At 46.4% G+C, this 14,284-nt stretch overlaps 1 protein-coding gene across 6 annotated transcripts in view; it reads right to left on the reverse strand.

The window, feature by feature from the left end:
- Window positions 1-14,284, reverse strand: part of NPRL2 (NPR2 like, GATOR1 complex subunit) — a 51,424-nt gene that overhangs the window by 19,011 nt on the left and 18,129 nt on the right. For all 6 annotated transcript variants that reach the window (XM_085863957.1, XM_085863958.1, XM_085863954.1 and 3 more), the window contains 3 exons: window positions 8,017-8,108; window positions 7,316-7,484; window positions 6,782-6,890 (listed from right to left, as the gene is read on the reverse strand). In XM_085863957.1, coding sequence (XP_085720083.1) covers window positions 6,782-6,890; window positions 7,316-7,484; window positions 8,017-8,108 — 370 coding nt within the window. The remainder of the gene's footprint in view (window positions 1-6,781; window positions 6,891-7,315; window positions 7,485-8,016; window positions 8,109-14,284) is intronic.

Raw genomic sequence — 14,284 nt, forward strand, 5'->3', positions numbered from 1 at the left:
AGAAAGCCAAGCCTCACTTTCGGGTGCAAAGGATTCCTGGGCAAGGGGTGAAAGACCCCCTTACCTGGGCACAGGATGGAAACTAGTTAGGGGGAAGGGTTAGCTTAGTTAGACCGACTTCATGGGGCAGGGGTAAGTCCTCATGGAGTCCGTGGAATGGATTAGGTAGAGGGATTTAGTGAGCTTTAGGTTGGGAAATAAAATGAATTTTTTGAGTTAGGAGACAGAGACAGACTGGTGGGTGTGTAGAGGGGACGTAGTTTAGCTACGTAGGTTAAAAGGAACGTGCTACTAGTTTAAGGGACGACGTGGGAGCACGAGTTAGTTAGGGGAGGTAGTTAGAAGGATGGCAGAGTTCAGCGGTGTGTGTGTTGAAGAGTTGGGAGGTGATACATGATGAGTGAGTGAGGCCAGCGGGTCTGTGTGTATGGAGTGAATGGGGAATGCATGGTGCGATGAGTGATTGGGGGGAGGAGTGACTCCCGCCCAAGGGACCCCGGGGTCAGTGTAGAGTGAGTTAGCTGGGTTAGTCAAATTGAAAAATGGAGGTCGTTTTGTTGTTGGTGGGAAAGTAGGCTCGAGACCCATTTGGAGGGGTGCAGGAGCCCTGTTGACGGGCTTGGGAGCGTGGCTGCGAAAGGTGAGTATCGCTGAGTGGGTACCCCGGGCACCGGGCTAGTCGGCCGTGGTAGGCCATGGGCCCATGGGGGGCCGGGATAGAGTAGTGGGCACGGGTGCGCCTGCTTGGTGCGGGGGCCCGGGGCGCCATTAGCCGCGTGGGCAGTGTTGTGGGCACGGGTGACCCTCGGAAAGGGGCCCGGGAGGCCGACCTGCCACGTGTGCGTTTCAGGGAGGTGCCATGGGGGCACTCCCGGTGTTAGGGAGCTGGTAGGGTCGGAGGCAGTGTAGTGCCCAGGGGTGCCATAGCGGGAGATTCGGCAGAGGGTCGTGCCTGCCAAAGGGAGCCACGTGTCCCAGCCAGGAGACCGTGTGAGGGCACGGAGAGAAAATTGGGGGGCGAGGCCCGAAATTGTAAGGACACCAACACAGGCGACGGGAATCTGGGTTGTTAGAACCAATAGTTTAAGCGAGAGGCGCTTGTTGAAAGCCCCGGGGTAGTTTAACAGTTAAATGGTTAGGATAGATTAGGAGATGTACCCCTCCGCACCATCCATCCCCTCGCTGTCGTTGTGGGCCGCTGGACCCACTTGGTGTTAAGATCGCCGAACTCTGGGGAGGCCATTCTGAGGCTTCGTTGGGCCTCGACACAGGATGTTAGCTCTCCCTTGTTCCCCTCCGGGAAGGGAACGTAGGGGTTGGGAGTAGGCTAGGTGACAGGATAGGTTAGCCGAACAAAGACGATAAAGGGGGTTAGGGGACGATTTATAGTGGGGAAGTAAAAATAAAAACAACAAAAAAATAAGTTGGGGCTAAATTGGTTTTTCACAAATTAAGGGAGTGGGTATGTACAGTGACAGGCAAAGGCGATAGGTGGGAGGGAGACAGGTAGGTAGGTCTGAGCCCGCCCTCCAAGTGGCCAGCACCACCGCACTCCCTCCACCAACCTCCACTGAACGGCAAAGGCTAGCCAACTCCATCGGCTGGCCGTGTTTTTCTTCGAGGCGGAGGCCGGCCAACTTCATCGGCAGCTGTTGTTTTGCTGCAAGGCCTGTGCCGGCCAGTTCATCTGCCAGCTGTGTTTGCCTGCAACGGTCTTCTTCTGCGGGCTGTGTTTGCCTGCAGCGGCCTTCTTCTGCGGGCTGTGTTTGCCTGCAGCAGCCTTCTTCTGCGGGCTGTGTTTGCCTGCTTGCCTTTGCCATGCCATGCCCACTGCCCACGTTCACCAGTCCCGTTCAATTTTTGCTTTGCCCCCCCCCCCTGTTCATTTCCATGTGCGCCAGGATCAAAGCAACAGTTTGCAAGCTGCAAGAACTGCCCTGTTGGCAGCTACAACACGGGCCTGCAGTGGCGGCCCGTGCACCGTGTTTGTGTTCATGCATCCATTCGTTGTGCTCATTGCGTGTGCCACTTGAGCTGGCACGGAGACTACGTTTGTGCGGCCCATGCACCGTTGTGGTTCACTGCGTTCAGTTCAAAAGGGAAGGCCTTGGACTGCGTGTGAGCAGCCAGCCACGTTCCCTGTCACCTGCATTGTTTTGAGCCAGAGACTGCATGCGGGCAGCCTGGCTCCCTGCTAACTGCTTTCTTTTGCAGAGTTCAATGATCCTGGGCCATGGTTTAGTGTAAAATTTGTAAGTTAAGGTTAAGATGTCATGTAAATATGAGTGCGCCCCCGGCATGTCTGTCTAGCGCCGGCAATTTTATTTAAGTCGTCCGTGTGAGTGAGTTTGTTTAGGTAGTTACGCAGCCCTTAGGTTATTTATTTTGGGGACACGAATACCATGAATGTCGCACTCAGGGATCCGTAGGTAAAATGTACTAGGGGAAAACTACACATGATGGCACACGAAAATTTGACGACTCGGGACGAGTCTGTAAAAAGGGAAGGGGGTAGTGTTGTGGTTACCAGATTCGCAAACCACCATTCAGGTCCCTTAGGTGAGGTATCTCGGTAAGTGCATGTGTAGTTAGGCCCAAACCCGTTGTCTAGTGGGAATACATGTCATTTATACGTGCTGCGACTCTTCAGGATAGCCGTTTTTCTTTTACTATCTTTATTTTGGACCAATCGCCACCATCACAACCACAACATCAACCACCAACCACAACGCCGCTTCACCACAACCGCCATGACCTTTACCGTCACAACTCGCCACCATCGCATCGCCGTCGTCTCGCGCCACTCATGGGCACCGATGCTGGACTCATGCAGAGCGCACGTGGAACAGCGTGTACAAAACCACGGATTTTCTGCTTCAAAAACGGATCCAAAACGACACACGCCCACTTTTTGCCGTCCAATCGGTGAGCGAGGGGCGAATTGGCCCCGCCCCCAGGGCGATCGATATATGCAAATTTGTGGATCAAAAAGCCTTCACGCCCACTTTTTCTCGGGCCAATGGGGAGCGAGTTGAAAGGTCAAAGGGAGGGGGTCAAAGGCGAAGTTACGGGGGGATAAAAGGACGGTGTTCGTCAGTCAGAGGGGAGAAAAAAGGGGAACGAGTAGTAAGAAGTCGGAACGAGGAAGAAGGAGAGTCGCAAACAAGAACGAACGAGAGAGTCAGTAAGTAGTAAAGGTCGGAACGAGGCGAAGGAGTCGGAACAGAGAGTCAAGACTTCGCGGGCGGTGGAGCTGCTCGTCGTGTGCGTTGAAGTCGGAACGGAGGGGACGAGCTGTGGAGAGGCGGCGAGGGCGGACGAGGGGGTGCTCGCGTCGTGCAGGGAGCTGCACCCCTGGGAGGCCGGCAGCGCGACCTGGCCGAGGTGGAGACGCTCGTCGCGCACATAATAAAGATCCTCTATACCCCGAGCATCAGCAACCCCCTCCTGTTTCCCCCCGCGCTGAGATAGTGCGACCAAAGGGCCCCGTTCCCACCCCCTGCCAGGCACTGTCCACGAGGCCCGCGGGTTGCGGGGCCATCGCCGCTCCGCGTCTCATCACCAGACGGGTAGGCCCGACCAGGTCTCGGCCCCAGGCCTACCTCATTCTTGAGGGTATTTCTTTTCCTTGGTTTTGGGTATGTGTTGTCGGCGCCGTCTGTGAAGTAGAATTGTATAAGTGTTGCCGTGTGCTCGGTAGTCGGTATTAGCTCTGCACTGTGTTTTCACTTTTATGTTTGCTTTTTGTGTAAATGGAATTGTGTTTTCTTTTTTTGTGTGCATTTGGTGGAATTGTATTTGTGTGCTTTCCGTTCGTCGCGAATAAATGTGCTTTATTGTTGAACTGTCTCCCGCTTCGCTTCGTCTTTTCCCCCATTGAATCCCCATCTTGCTTCACGTAAAGGGTTGGGAGTGGGCTGAGTACGCCCGATAATTAATCGAACCGTCGAGGTCGACGATAACACCGCTCGGTTATTCTGATAGTACGGAACGGGTCGCTTAAGTGGCCCGTGTCCGAAGTCGACCTGCGGCGAGGTGCGATCGCCCGGTCTACCCTCCGCGTGGGTACTTAGGTAGTTCGAATTTGGCGAGCAACCCTATCCCACGCGGGGGCTGATTGGCTCGATCGCGGTGAGACCGAAAGGTCCACCCGTGACTGGTTCCCGGCGTTAGTCCGAGAGGGTCACGACTGGATTGTCCGTCCGGTGGGCGACGTGCCGCGATTCGAGTTACGTGGCCGTCGCACGCCGGCGGGCGCGAAAACCGCAACAATATCGATGGAAAAAGTTTTTTTTTAAGTTTTTTTTTTTTAAAAAAGGTAGAACAAATTTCAAAAAAAATTTTTGGGAAATTTTTTTTTTTCGACTACATCGACTACCCAACAGACAGACAGACAGACAGACACACACCAATAACGAATATAGTGGTCACTTACTTTTTCCTGAACCAATATTTGCAATGGTAATAATTCAAAGTGTAATTATAAAAACGGAACGTGAGGTAAACTAAATCTAATTCCGAGGCACCTCCACACAGACTTTAATACAGACAAGGGGACAGAATAAATAAAATTAAAATCTTCCCTTTCTCCCGGCACTAAACTTCGGGTCGAAAAGCGAGCTTTTAGAGCTTGATGATCGAACCGCAGCACGTGGGAAACCGCACCCAAAATGCCACCAAGTCGCTCTCTGGGCAAGAAACGTATGTGAGGTATTCATGTGGCTGTATTCAACACCAGGGCTCAGAAACCGCGGTGCAGCAGTTTTTCACATTCAAATATACCGACCGTTCCTCTGTTGCACCAGGTCCGTGCACCACGATCACCCTCCTTCCTCCTAACAGCTGTTTGGAAGACTTGGAGGGAAGAGTGGGATTGAAGAGAGTGGGAATTTGTTCCAAAGGCAGGAAAAAAAGAGGAATGAAAGAGTGAAGGTGATCAGTGATTCTTGATTTTGGTAGTTTGCCAGAAGGGAGTTGCTGGTGGACCTTGAGTGTCCTGCGGAAGTATGAGGGGACATATCTCAGACAGAGTGGGGGGGGGCGAGCCCGGAGAGGAGACGGTAGAAGACAGAAAGACCACCGACCTGCCTTCAGTGAGAGTGAGAGGCCCAAAGACTCAGCCTCATCACAGGAGATACCAATGATCCTAAATAACTTGGTTTCTACAGCGTGAAGCCGAGAAAGGTGAGGCAAGAGCACCAACTCAGAGAGGAGAGCAGTACTCCATCAGGCTGTGGCCGAAAGCTTTGTATGTGGTCAGGAGCTCAGGCGTGCCAAGGAAGGACTTTGCACGATGGAGGATGCCCAGTAGGTGACTGGCTTTGGTGGCCAGGTTGGAAATGTGGGTTTCCCAGGAAAGATCATGACAGATAGTGAGACCAGAAGCTTGAATGAAAGGACTTCTTCCAGAGGATTGTTGAGAAAGTAGATTGGGGGAGGGGTTGTTGTTGGGAGAGCAGAAGCAGCACCATTGTTGGTGGGAGAGTAGAATAAAACACCACAGTTGGGAGAGTAGAAGCAGCATGTCCAAGGGGCTGAATCCAAATTGATACGAGATGAGGCTGTTGGAGAAAAGGAATTAATTTATGTCAACTGCGATCATGGATTCCATGGCCTTGCTGATGATTGGAAGTAAGCTAATTGGGTTGTATTAAAAGGGATCCATTTTTGCACCTTTTTATGTAATTCTGTAATGTTGGCTGGTTTCCAATTTCCCAGGTGGATATCGAAGACCAGTTTTGAAGTGTAAAAAAAAAACATTTTAATAATAATAACTAAAAGGGCACTCGGTCGAGCGCATACCTCCACCACGTAATGCCTAATCCACGAGAACATATCGGGCCCAATACATTTGTGACATATCATGCTATATATCGTTTTTGGCCCTATCGCAATGGTGAAGAATCACTTTCAGAATTAAATAATTATTGTATCCAGATCCGGATTCAGATCTTCACCAAAATCGAATCAATTCGTCCTTGCGACACACCCAACATGTCCACCAAGTTTGTCTGGATCCGTCCACAACTTTTTGAGATATCCTGTACACAGACAAACAGACAGAAAGGGGTGAAAATTTAAGACAGTGCTGATAATGATTCTGTCTCTTGTTTTAAATACTTGTACTGTACCTCTGTATGATGACAAACATGTTAAAAAAAACTATTTCCATTCCTAATTTATGCAGAAGGTCATCCCAGAAAGCAATTCAAATAATATGCACAAAACAGTCATTAATATTCAGGGCCCTGGAAGTACCGTAGCTCACGATGTGTTGTGAGTGTCAAGGAGGAATTAACAAATCTATTTTTCTTCTCCTTGTGCCATTGGCTGGGGGCCTGGCTGTGCCGCTGATGCAATAATGGCCCTGTTACCAATACACTGGTACTCATTTTGTCAACCTCGGAAGGATGACAGGCTCAATCAACCCAACCTGCTGTTAATTCAAACCAGCCACCTTAACCGTTCGGCCAACACCAGGCCTATCTATCGTTCTGATTGACAGTTTTGATAACTACCGTAACTGATCTAGCTTCGTCTTGTACTCCAAATCGACTTATCCATGAGTGACAGAAAGAAAAATGGGAAAATTCGCAAATTTGACTTGTAGTCCACGTCGACTTGTACGCTAAAAGCATACGGTACATCACATAACCACAAGATAGGTACATGTTGACAAGGAAAGGCCAAGAGCAAGTGAAATGGGCACAACGCCGTCACACAATACTTGTTCCATCATGCAAACCAAACATGTATTTTGGTGATGAACGAGTATCCTTACCGATAGGCAAAGTACATTTTCCACTTTCATTTATCTCCTTCAGCAACACTTCCATCAATTTTGGCAACTGCTGTTTACTCGATTCATTGGAGACAAAACCATTTTCGAGCTGCCGGTTGAAAGAACACGTGTAAAGAACCATTGTTGAATATGCTGAGTGTTTTGCACATTCAATTTGCTAAAAAAAAATAATAATAATAATAATAATCACTGTACCTTTATGTGATTAATTGGCAAGTATTATTATTATTTCATATGCAATTTGGGCTACTGCTTGCATCATTGCTGGGAGTGCGGCTGTGCCACTGATGCAGTGCCCCTGTTACCAGCAAGCTGGTGAAATATTTTATCGACCTCAGAAGGATGACGGGCTGAGTAAGTCCACCTGATGTTATTTATTTAACTGCTCAACAGGGGCTCAAACTCAAGATGCTAGGATCATAAGCCAGCCACCTGAACCGTTAAGCCAACACCAGGCTTATTGGCAAGTATTATATGGATGAACTGCAGGAATAATTGAGAAATAATTCTCACCTCTAGGGTTTTGAGGTATCCTGCAAGCTTTTTCACCAATGGTTCCAGAGAGCACGTTTTTGTCTTTGCATCGCACACCATGCCGAGGTTGAACAGCAGTGCGTTCCGAGAATACTTTTTGTGTTCTATGCAGACGGGACACCCAACAAGTTTTTTGTCCAAGGCGGTCCTGAAGATGACAAGCAGTTGGAGAAACTTTTTTTTGTTTGTTTTAACAACACTTCAAACCATGAGCAGTGATAGAAAAAAAAACACCTGGTTTATCTCGCATCAAATCCAGCTCTTATGTCATGATATTATCAAATCAATCGGTGCCATACTCTATACAGAGCATCGGTTCTGCCCAAGAAGTTTCGAGGCTAAGTTAACAATCCTGGATGGGCTGTCACTCCGACACACAAAGTTAAGGCAGGAAGTTGTTCAAGGGGCCAGTGATAGCTCGCCGTGTCTCTAAGCGAAGGACACAACGTAATCTTTAACGTCCAACTAATACCGACAGACGGGACACCAGTTGAAATAGCAAATGCATTGATGAATCGCCCTGCATGCGAAACACCAGGATGACAGTTTATAGCTGGGTCGGGAATCAAACCCAGGCACACGATTATAGTCATGGATAAGAATGGCTTACATTAGTGCATTCAAGGAGACACAGCAGGACGAAAACGCAGGATTACGACAGGAAGGTTTTGTGTACTTACACAGTTATGAGCTTATTCTGCAGTTCGGGCTTTGTAATGATATAAACGTGAACCATGTCAAACAATTCCCTCGAGAGATAATCTTCCGGCACCTGTGAAGATACAAAAATAACCACTTGTGGGAATCGCACTCAAAAGAGAAATGACGTCATGATGACCGCAATGACAAGTGATGGTTGAACATGATTGATTCATGAACATGATTGAACATGAACATGATGAACATGAACAGGTTGATGAAGTATAAAGTACTTATGTCAATGAGAAATATCTCACAATCGCAAATAATGGATGAGAGAAAAGAAAGATATGATTACAAAAACAAACATCGTTATGTCTGTGTCTAAACCTATCAACGCTTTTGGACATGTTTTTCTGGGTTATTTTCCCCCCTCTGTAATGTCATTTATATGTCTTTTTCACGTTCACGAGGCTGCCAGGCGCAAGTCCAGGGGGTAAAGTAAAACAAGAAAAAGAGCAATCAGAGATTGCAGACCTTTGCCAGGACTTCTTCTGAGTGGTGTATTTTTATAAGTTTGAGGGTAAATCCAATATGGCTGCCAAACCATGTGACCTATCAATTATTCCTTAACACACTTGTACACCCATGGCTTGGGGAACACTTGTGTGAAGCTTCCCCTCGATTTGTCCAGCTGTTCTAGAGAAGACTTTTATAGGTTTTAGGGTAAATCCAATATGGCTGCCAAACCATGTGACCAATGACATCATATGTGTGAACTTTTCTTCCTCATAGATAGGCGGCCATACGTGTAAAGTTTCGCCTTGAACTGTTCAGCCACTTCAAAGATTTTTGAAGGTTTAATTTTCAAAAAAATTTTTAAGAATATGGCTGCCGAATAACGTGACCGATGACGTCATGAATTTTTTTTCTGTGGGCCATTTTATCCCAAGACTCTCAAAAATGTTCATACTGATTGGATGTGGCGTTCTACATATGCAATGATGATGTCATAACGAGGGCACCTGTGACGTCATAAAAAAAAATCACTCATTCCCCATGAGGAGTACTTGCCATGTACGAAGTTTCAATTTTTTCCTTGGTGCAGTTTCAGAGATAGAGGTCCAAAGCTTTTCCATTTTTCCAATATGGCCACCACACCACGTGACCTATGACGTCATAATTATCATTGAAACATTCTACATGAGTAGTCGCACCAATGGTGCAAATTTCGTCTCAATCCGACAAGCGGTTGTGGAGAAAAACACAAAAGTTCTGTGCGGACAAACAGACAGACAGACAAACGGACCCAGATGCAATACCCTCTCCTTTGGTGAGGGTAACAAGCGTTGTGATTACCACAAATTGCCTCCGAGCTATTGGGTGGGGGAGGTGGAGAGGTCAAGGCAGGGTCGCTCCACCCACTAGGACGATCGGCACACAATCTTCTACATCGAGTGAGCGTGTTGAGGCGCAGGAAGTCATGGCGTGAGATGAAGGCACGGGACATCACAATGCGCAGCAACGGAGTGGGGGGAGGCGGTGGAGGAGGAGATGCGCGGGACGACTAAGGAGGAAGGCTGCTTAGTTTAATCTGCTCGCACTGCAAAAAGCCATGCTCCCACGCAGCTGGCCACACCTCTCCTCAGGACATCATGGAGCACAGACAAGAGGGCCCTTCTACAGCCACGGATAGGCCTGGTTCCCGGACACGGTTCGCCTCCTTCCCACCAGTTCTGTCAGGTTTGGCAACTCTCTTCTGTGTTGTCTGTCCCCACTTTGTCTATCTCTCATGGCATGACTGAGGCTTTAAGATAGACAAAGAATCCCGATTGTTCGTTGATACCGTGGGCATGTATTCAGTAGTGGGTTAAGGGGAGTGTTTGTTGAAACATTTATTTGTGTATTGCTGCTTTTGTTTTCGGCCCTCAAGCCATTATTTATTGTTCTTTATTATATCCTAGGGGGTGGAGGGGGGGGAGAAAAATAGAGGGGGGAGAATGAGGAAGGGTGGGGGAAGGGAAGGCAGTGAGAGGTGGAGCATCAATTACGATTCATAATGTTTTATCAAAATTATTCTGCATCGAATAACAGTGAAGATGGAAACAAAATAATGTCTGAAATCCATTTTCTATCGGTCATGTTACAAATACTGCCCAGAGACAACACCGCCCAGATACAAACACCACCCAGACACGTCCGGAGACAAACAAACACTGTCCAGATACAAACACCGCCCAGACACGTCCGGAGCAAACACCGCCCGGATACAAACAAACAACATCCGGACAGAGAGATGTGTGGGAGGATACTGCTCTGTATTAGGCGGGAGCGGAGTGAGAATGGGGGGGAGGGAGAGAGAGGGAGAGAGAGGGAGAGGGAGGGGGAGAGGGAGGGAGAGAGGGAGAGAGAGAGAGAGAGGGAGAGGGAGAGGGAGACGGAGACGGAGACGGAGACGGAGACGGAGACGGAGGAAATCTGCAAATCTTCAGGAATTGGCAGATTGGAGTCAGTGTGATTACCGACTACAGTACATACTAGATACAACCCAAAAAACCTTGAGAATCTTTCACCCTTGTTTTGGGGGAATTTCCATAAACGAATCATAAAAACAACGTAGCATTATAGACGTTTCAGAGAGATGTGCATAAACATTAATGTTTATAAACAAACAGCTGCCAATCGTCATGTGACGGGTGGAAAAAAAAATTTGGCTCTGTAATTTAGAAAATACGTTAGGATGGCAAACGGCTCGGAAATCGGAATTATAAAATATATTTTGCTTTGGAACTCACAAAGATAAACATATAACATTTGTAAATCATGTACTTCTACCTTGTAGCAACTGCCAATTGTACATCCCGATTGGGAGACTAACTATACCGCTTTCAACTGTTGGGCACTCAGCAAGAGGCTTTTATTATTATTATTATTATTATTATTATTATTATTATTATTATTATTATTAGTTTTGTATATACTGTCAAGGCTTAAGCACCCAAGGAAACACTCCAATTAAATGGTTGATAAGGAACAGCTGGCCAGGCTGTGGCTGTATGCCATATAGGATCCCTTTAACTTTAAAGCCAGTCTTCACCATGCCCACAGCAGTTAAAGAAATAAAATGAATTCCTTCAAATCATGACTTTATCCACAAAAGAGTTGCTGTTTAATGTAGAACAACCCTGGGGACGTCGCAAAGTTTAATCCAACCATCGGGACCATACTATGTACAGAGCGTCGGTGCTGCCGAAGCGGTCTCCTGGGCTATTGGACACAATCCTGGACGGGTCACCACTCCAACACAGGATACTCAAATGGCTCAACCATCCCAGCAACTGGTACTCATTTTGCCAGCCTTGGAAGGATGAGGTGTTTAATTAGTTATTCTCCAATTGTGGCCAGTTTATAATTGCACAGCTGTGTTGTAATACCGGCACTGCAAGATGGTTTATAGTTTTGGTTTTGTTTCTTGGGGAGAGGGATGACTTCAGAATTAGTCTTATTCTGCATAAGTATTCTTTGCTGATTATTTTACGTATTGTTTTGTGTTGTACCTGGGGGCCTTCTTCTATTCCTAAGTATTTGCACAATGCTTCGTTTTCTAGTTCCTGCATTGTTGTGCTTTCATACATTGAGATGTTGTCTGTTCTTATTGTTTTTCCTTGTACAAATGTGCACTTGGCACATTTGTCAAGACCAAACTCCCTTCGGATGTCCTCAGAGTACTGCTTTACCAGTTTCACTTGATCTGCCAATTTCTTATCATGAAGGGCGAAGAGTTATATTTCAATAATGTGCAGGTGTCACCTTTCTTGTTTATTTAGCCGTTTTTTTTTCAGCCGTGAAATAAACACTGCAGATAATCCGCCACGTTGCCTGCTCGTCTGTCCACGTGTCACGTGGTACATCGGTTCGCAGTCCGCGCAAACATTACAATTTTATTTTAAAACGCCCGTTTTTCACCAGATTTACTTTGATTCCCTGTGGAGCACATTGTGAAACCTCTGAAAATATAGACACAGATCTGGCAGATGCTATGGATAAGTAGTCCCTCTGGGGAACAGGGCACGAGGTCAAGCAGTGAATGCATTAAATCAAATACAGTGCCTGCAGAAAGTCTACACCCCTTTCAAAATTTACATCTTTTGTTGCCTTATGGCCTGGAATTAAATTGCATTAAACCAGACTTTTCCCATCTTTATTTACACATTGTAACCCACAACTTCCAGGTGAAAAAGAAATTCCACAAATTTCAGAATATTAATTAAAAATACAAAACTACAATATCTTGGATGGATAAGTGTCCACCCCCTTATAACAGCATTTGTAAATGAGTTCAGGTGTAACAAATCACCTTCAATATCACACACCAAGTTAATTGGCCTCCACCTGTGTTAAATTGTAGTAATTCTGATTATTTCAGAGTAAAATCAGCTCTTCCTGTAGGTTTCCTCTGCTGAGTAGTGCATTTCACAGCAAAGACTCAACAATGAGCACCAAGGAGGTTTCAAAACCACTCCGAGATAAAGTTGTGGAAAGGCACAGATCAGGGGATGGGAATAAAAAATATTTCAAAGGCCTCGAATATCCCTTGGAGTACAGTCAAGGCAATCATTAAGAAGTGGAAGGCATATGATACCACCAAGATCCTGCCTTGATCAGGCCATCCCTCTAAACTGGATGACTAAACAAGGAAGATACTGATTAGAGAGGCCATCAAGAGGCCAATGGCAACTTTAAAAGAGCTACATGCCTTTATGGCAAAGACTCGTCACTGTGTGTATGTGACAACAATATCCCAAGCACTCCACAAGTCTGCCCGGCTGTACGGTATATAGAGTGGCAATAAGGAAGCAATTACTCAAAATAGCCCACCTTGAGTCCCATTTGAGATTAGCAAAAAAAACACTGGAGATTCTGAAGCCATGTGGCAAAAAGATCTGTGGTCTGACAAAACCAAGATGGAACTTTTTGGACAAAGTACAAAACGTTAAGGCCCTGACACACCTTGACCGATTTAGCCAGCGTATGAAGGACATATGCAAAATTTGGCTAAAACACTGGCACGTCGAATACGTTATGGGTAAGTTTGTATACGTTAAGAGCACACTGACATACGTTGTAGTACGCTGGCTTTTTTTCGTAGTACGCTGGCATACGTCTTTGTACGCCGTGGTGTTAGAGAAATTTTCCATGCTTGAAATTTTCAGACGTATGCCAGCGTATGACTCACACGTTCCGCATACGCTTGGCCATAACTTGTAGGCACATTACGCAATCATTGACACACGTCGACACACGTTACTTGTAAGTTACTCATAAGTCGAAACACGTCGAGGTAATGTTTAGCGTACCCGAAACTTATTTCTTACCTATGAGTAACGTGTTGTAGGCACGTTACGCGATCGTTGACACACGTTACTTGTAAGTTACTCATAAGTTGAAACATGTCAAGGTAATGGTTAGCGTCAGTGTTCCAGACTTCTTGGTTTTTTTTTTTCTTTTTTTTTTCTTCGGTATGACAGTGATGTTGACACTTCGATTTCTAGTGTGGTTATAATATAATTAATAGGCTGCCGCTCAACGATTTAAATCGTAACCGCGCTAGAAATCAAAGTGTTAACATCACCGTCATACCGAAGAAAGAAAGAAAAAAAAAAACCAGGGAGTCTGGAACACTGACACTAACCATTACATTGACGTGTTTCGACTTATGAGTAACGTACAAGTAACGTGTGTCGATGTGTGTCAACGATCGCGTAGCGTGCCTACAACTTATGCCAGCGTATGCGGAACGTGTGTCATACGTCGAGAAATTATCAACATGCTGAAAATTTATCGGCGTATGATGACATATGCCAGAAAACTACGACGTATGCCAGTGTGCTCTTAACGTATACAAAACTTACCCATAACGTATTCAACGTGTGCCAGCTTGGTTCGGCAAATTTTTCATACGCTGGCTAAAACGTCAAGGTGTGACAGTGGCTTCACACTTCGATGTCTAGTGCTGTTATGATTTGAATCGTCGAGCCACAGCCTATTAATAGCCTACGCCACGTGATCATCGGCGATCCGCTGCTGCGCGCTATGCATAAGTTAGACTATCATTGGGCACAGGTTGTGAACGCTGACAACACGCTCAGCATTCGTTGGTATAAATTAGCTATATGTGATTAAAACCTTCTGTGTACGTTACTAATACGTTATGCATACGTCCAACACGTTATTATACACCCAAAACTTAAAAAAACATCAATAGTTCAGCGTACGCCAGCGTTTTACACACATTTTGAGACCTTGCCA

The sequence above is a fragment of the Eptatretus burgeri genome, chromosome 18 (assembly GCF_056783735.1).
Source record: "Eptatretus burgeri isolate ZD-2024b chromosome 18, Ebu_testis_v1, whole genome shotgun sequence".
NCBI lineage: Eukaryota > Metazoa > Chordata > Myxini > Myxiniformes > Myxinidae > Eptatretus > Eptatretus burgeri.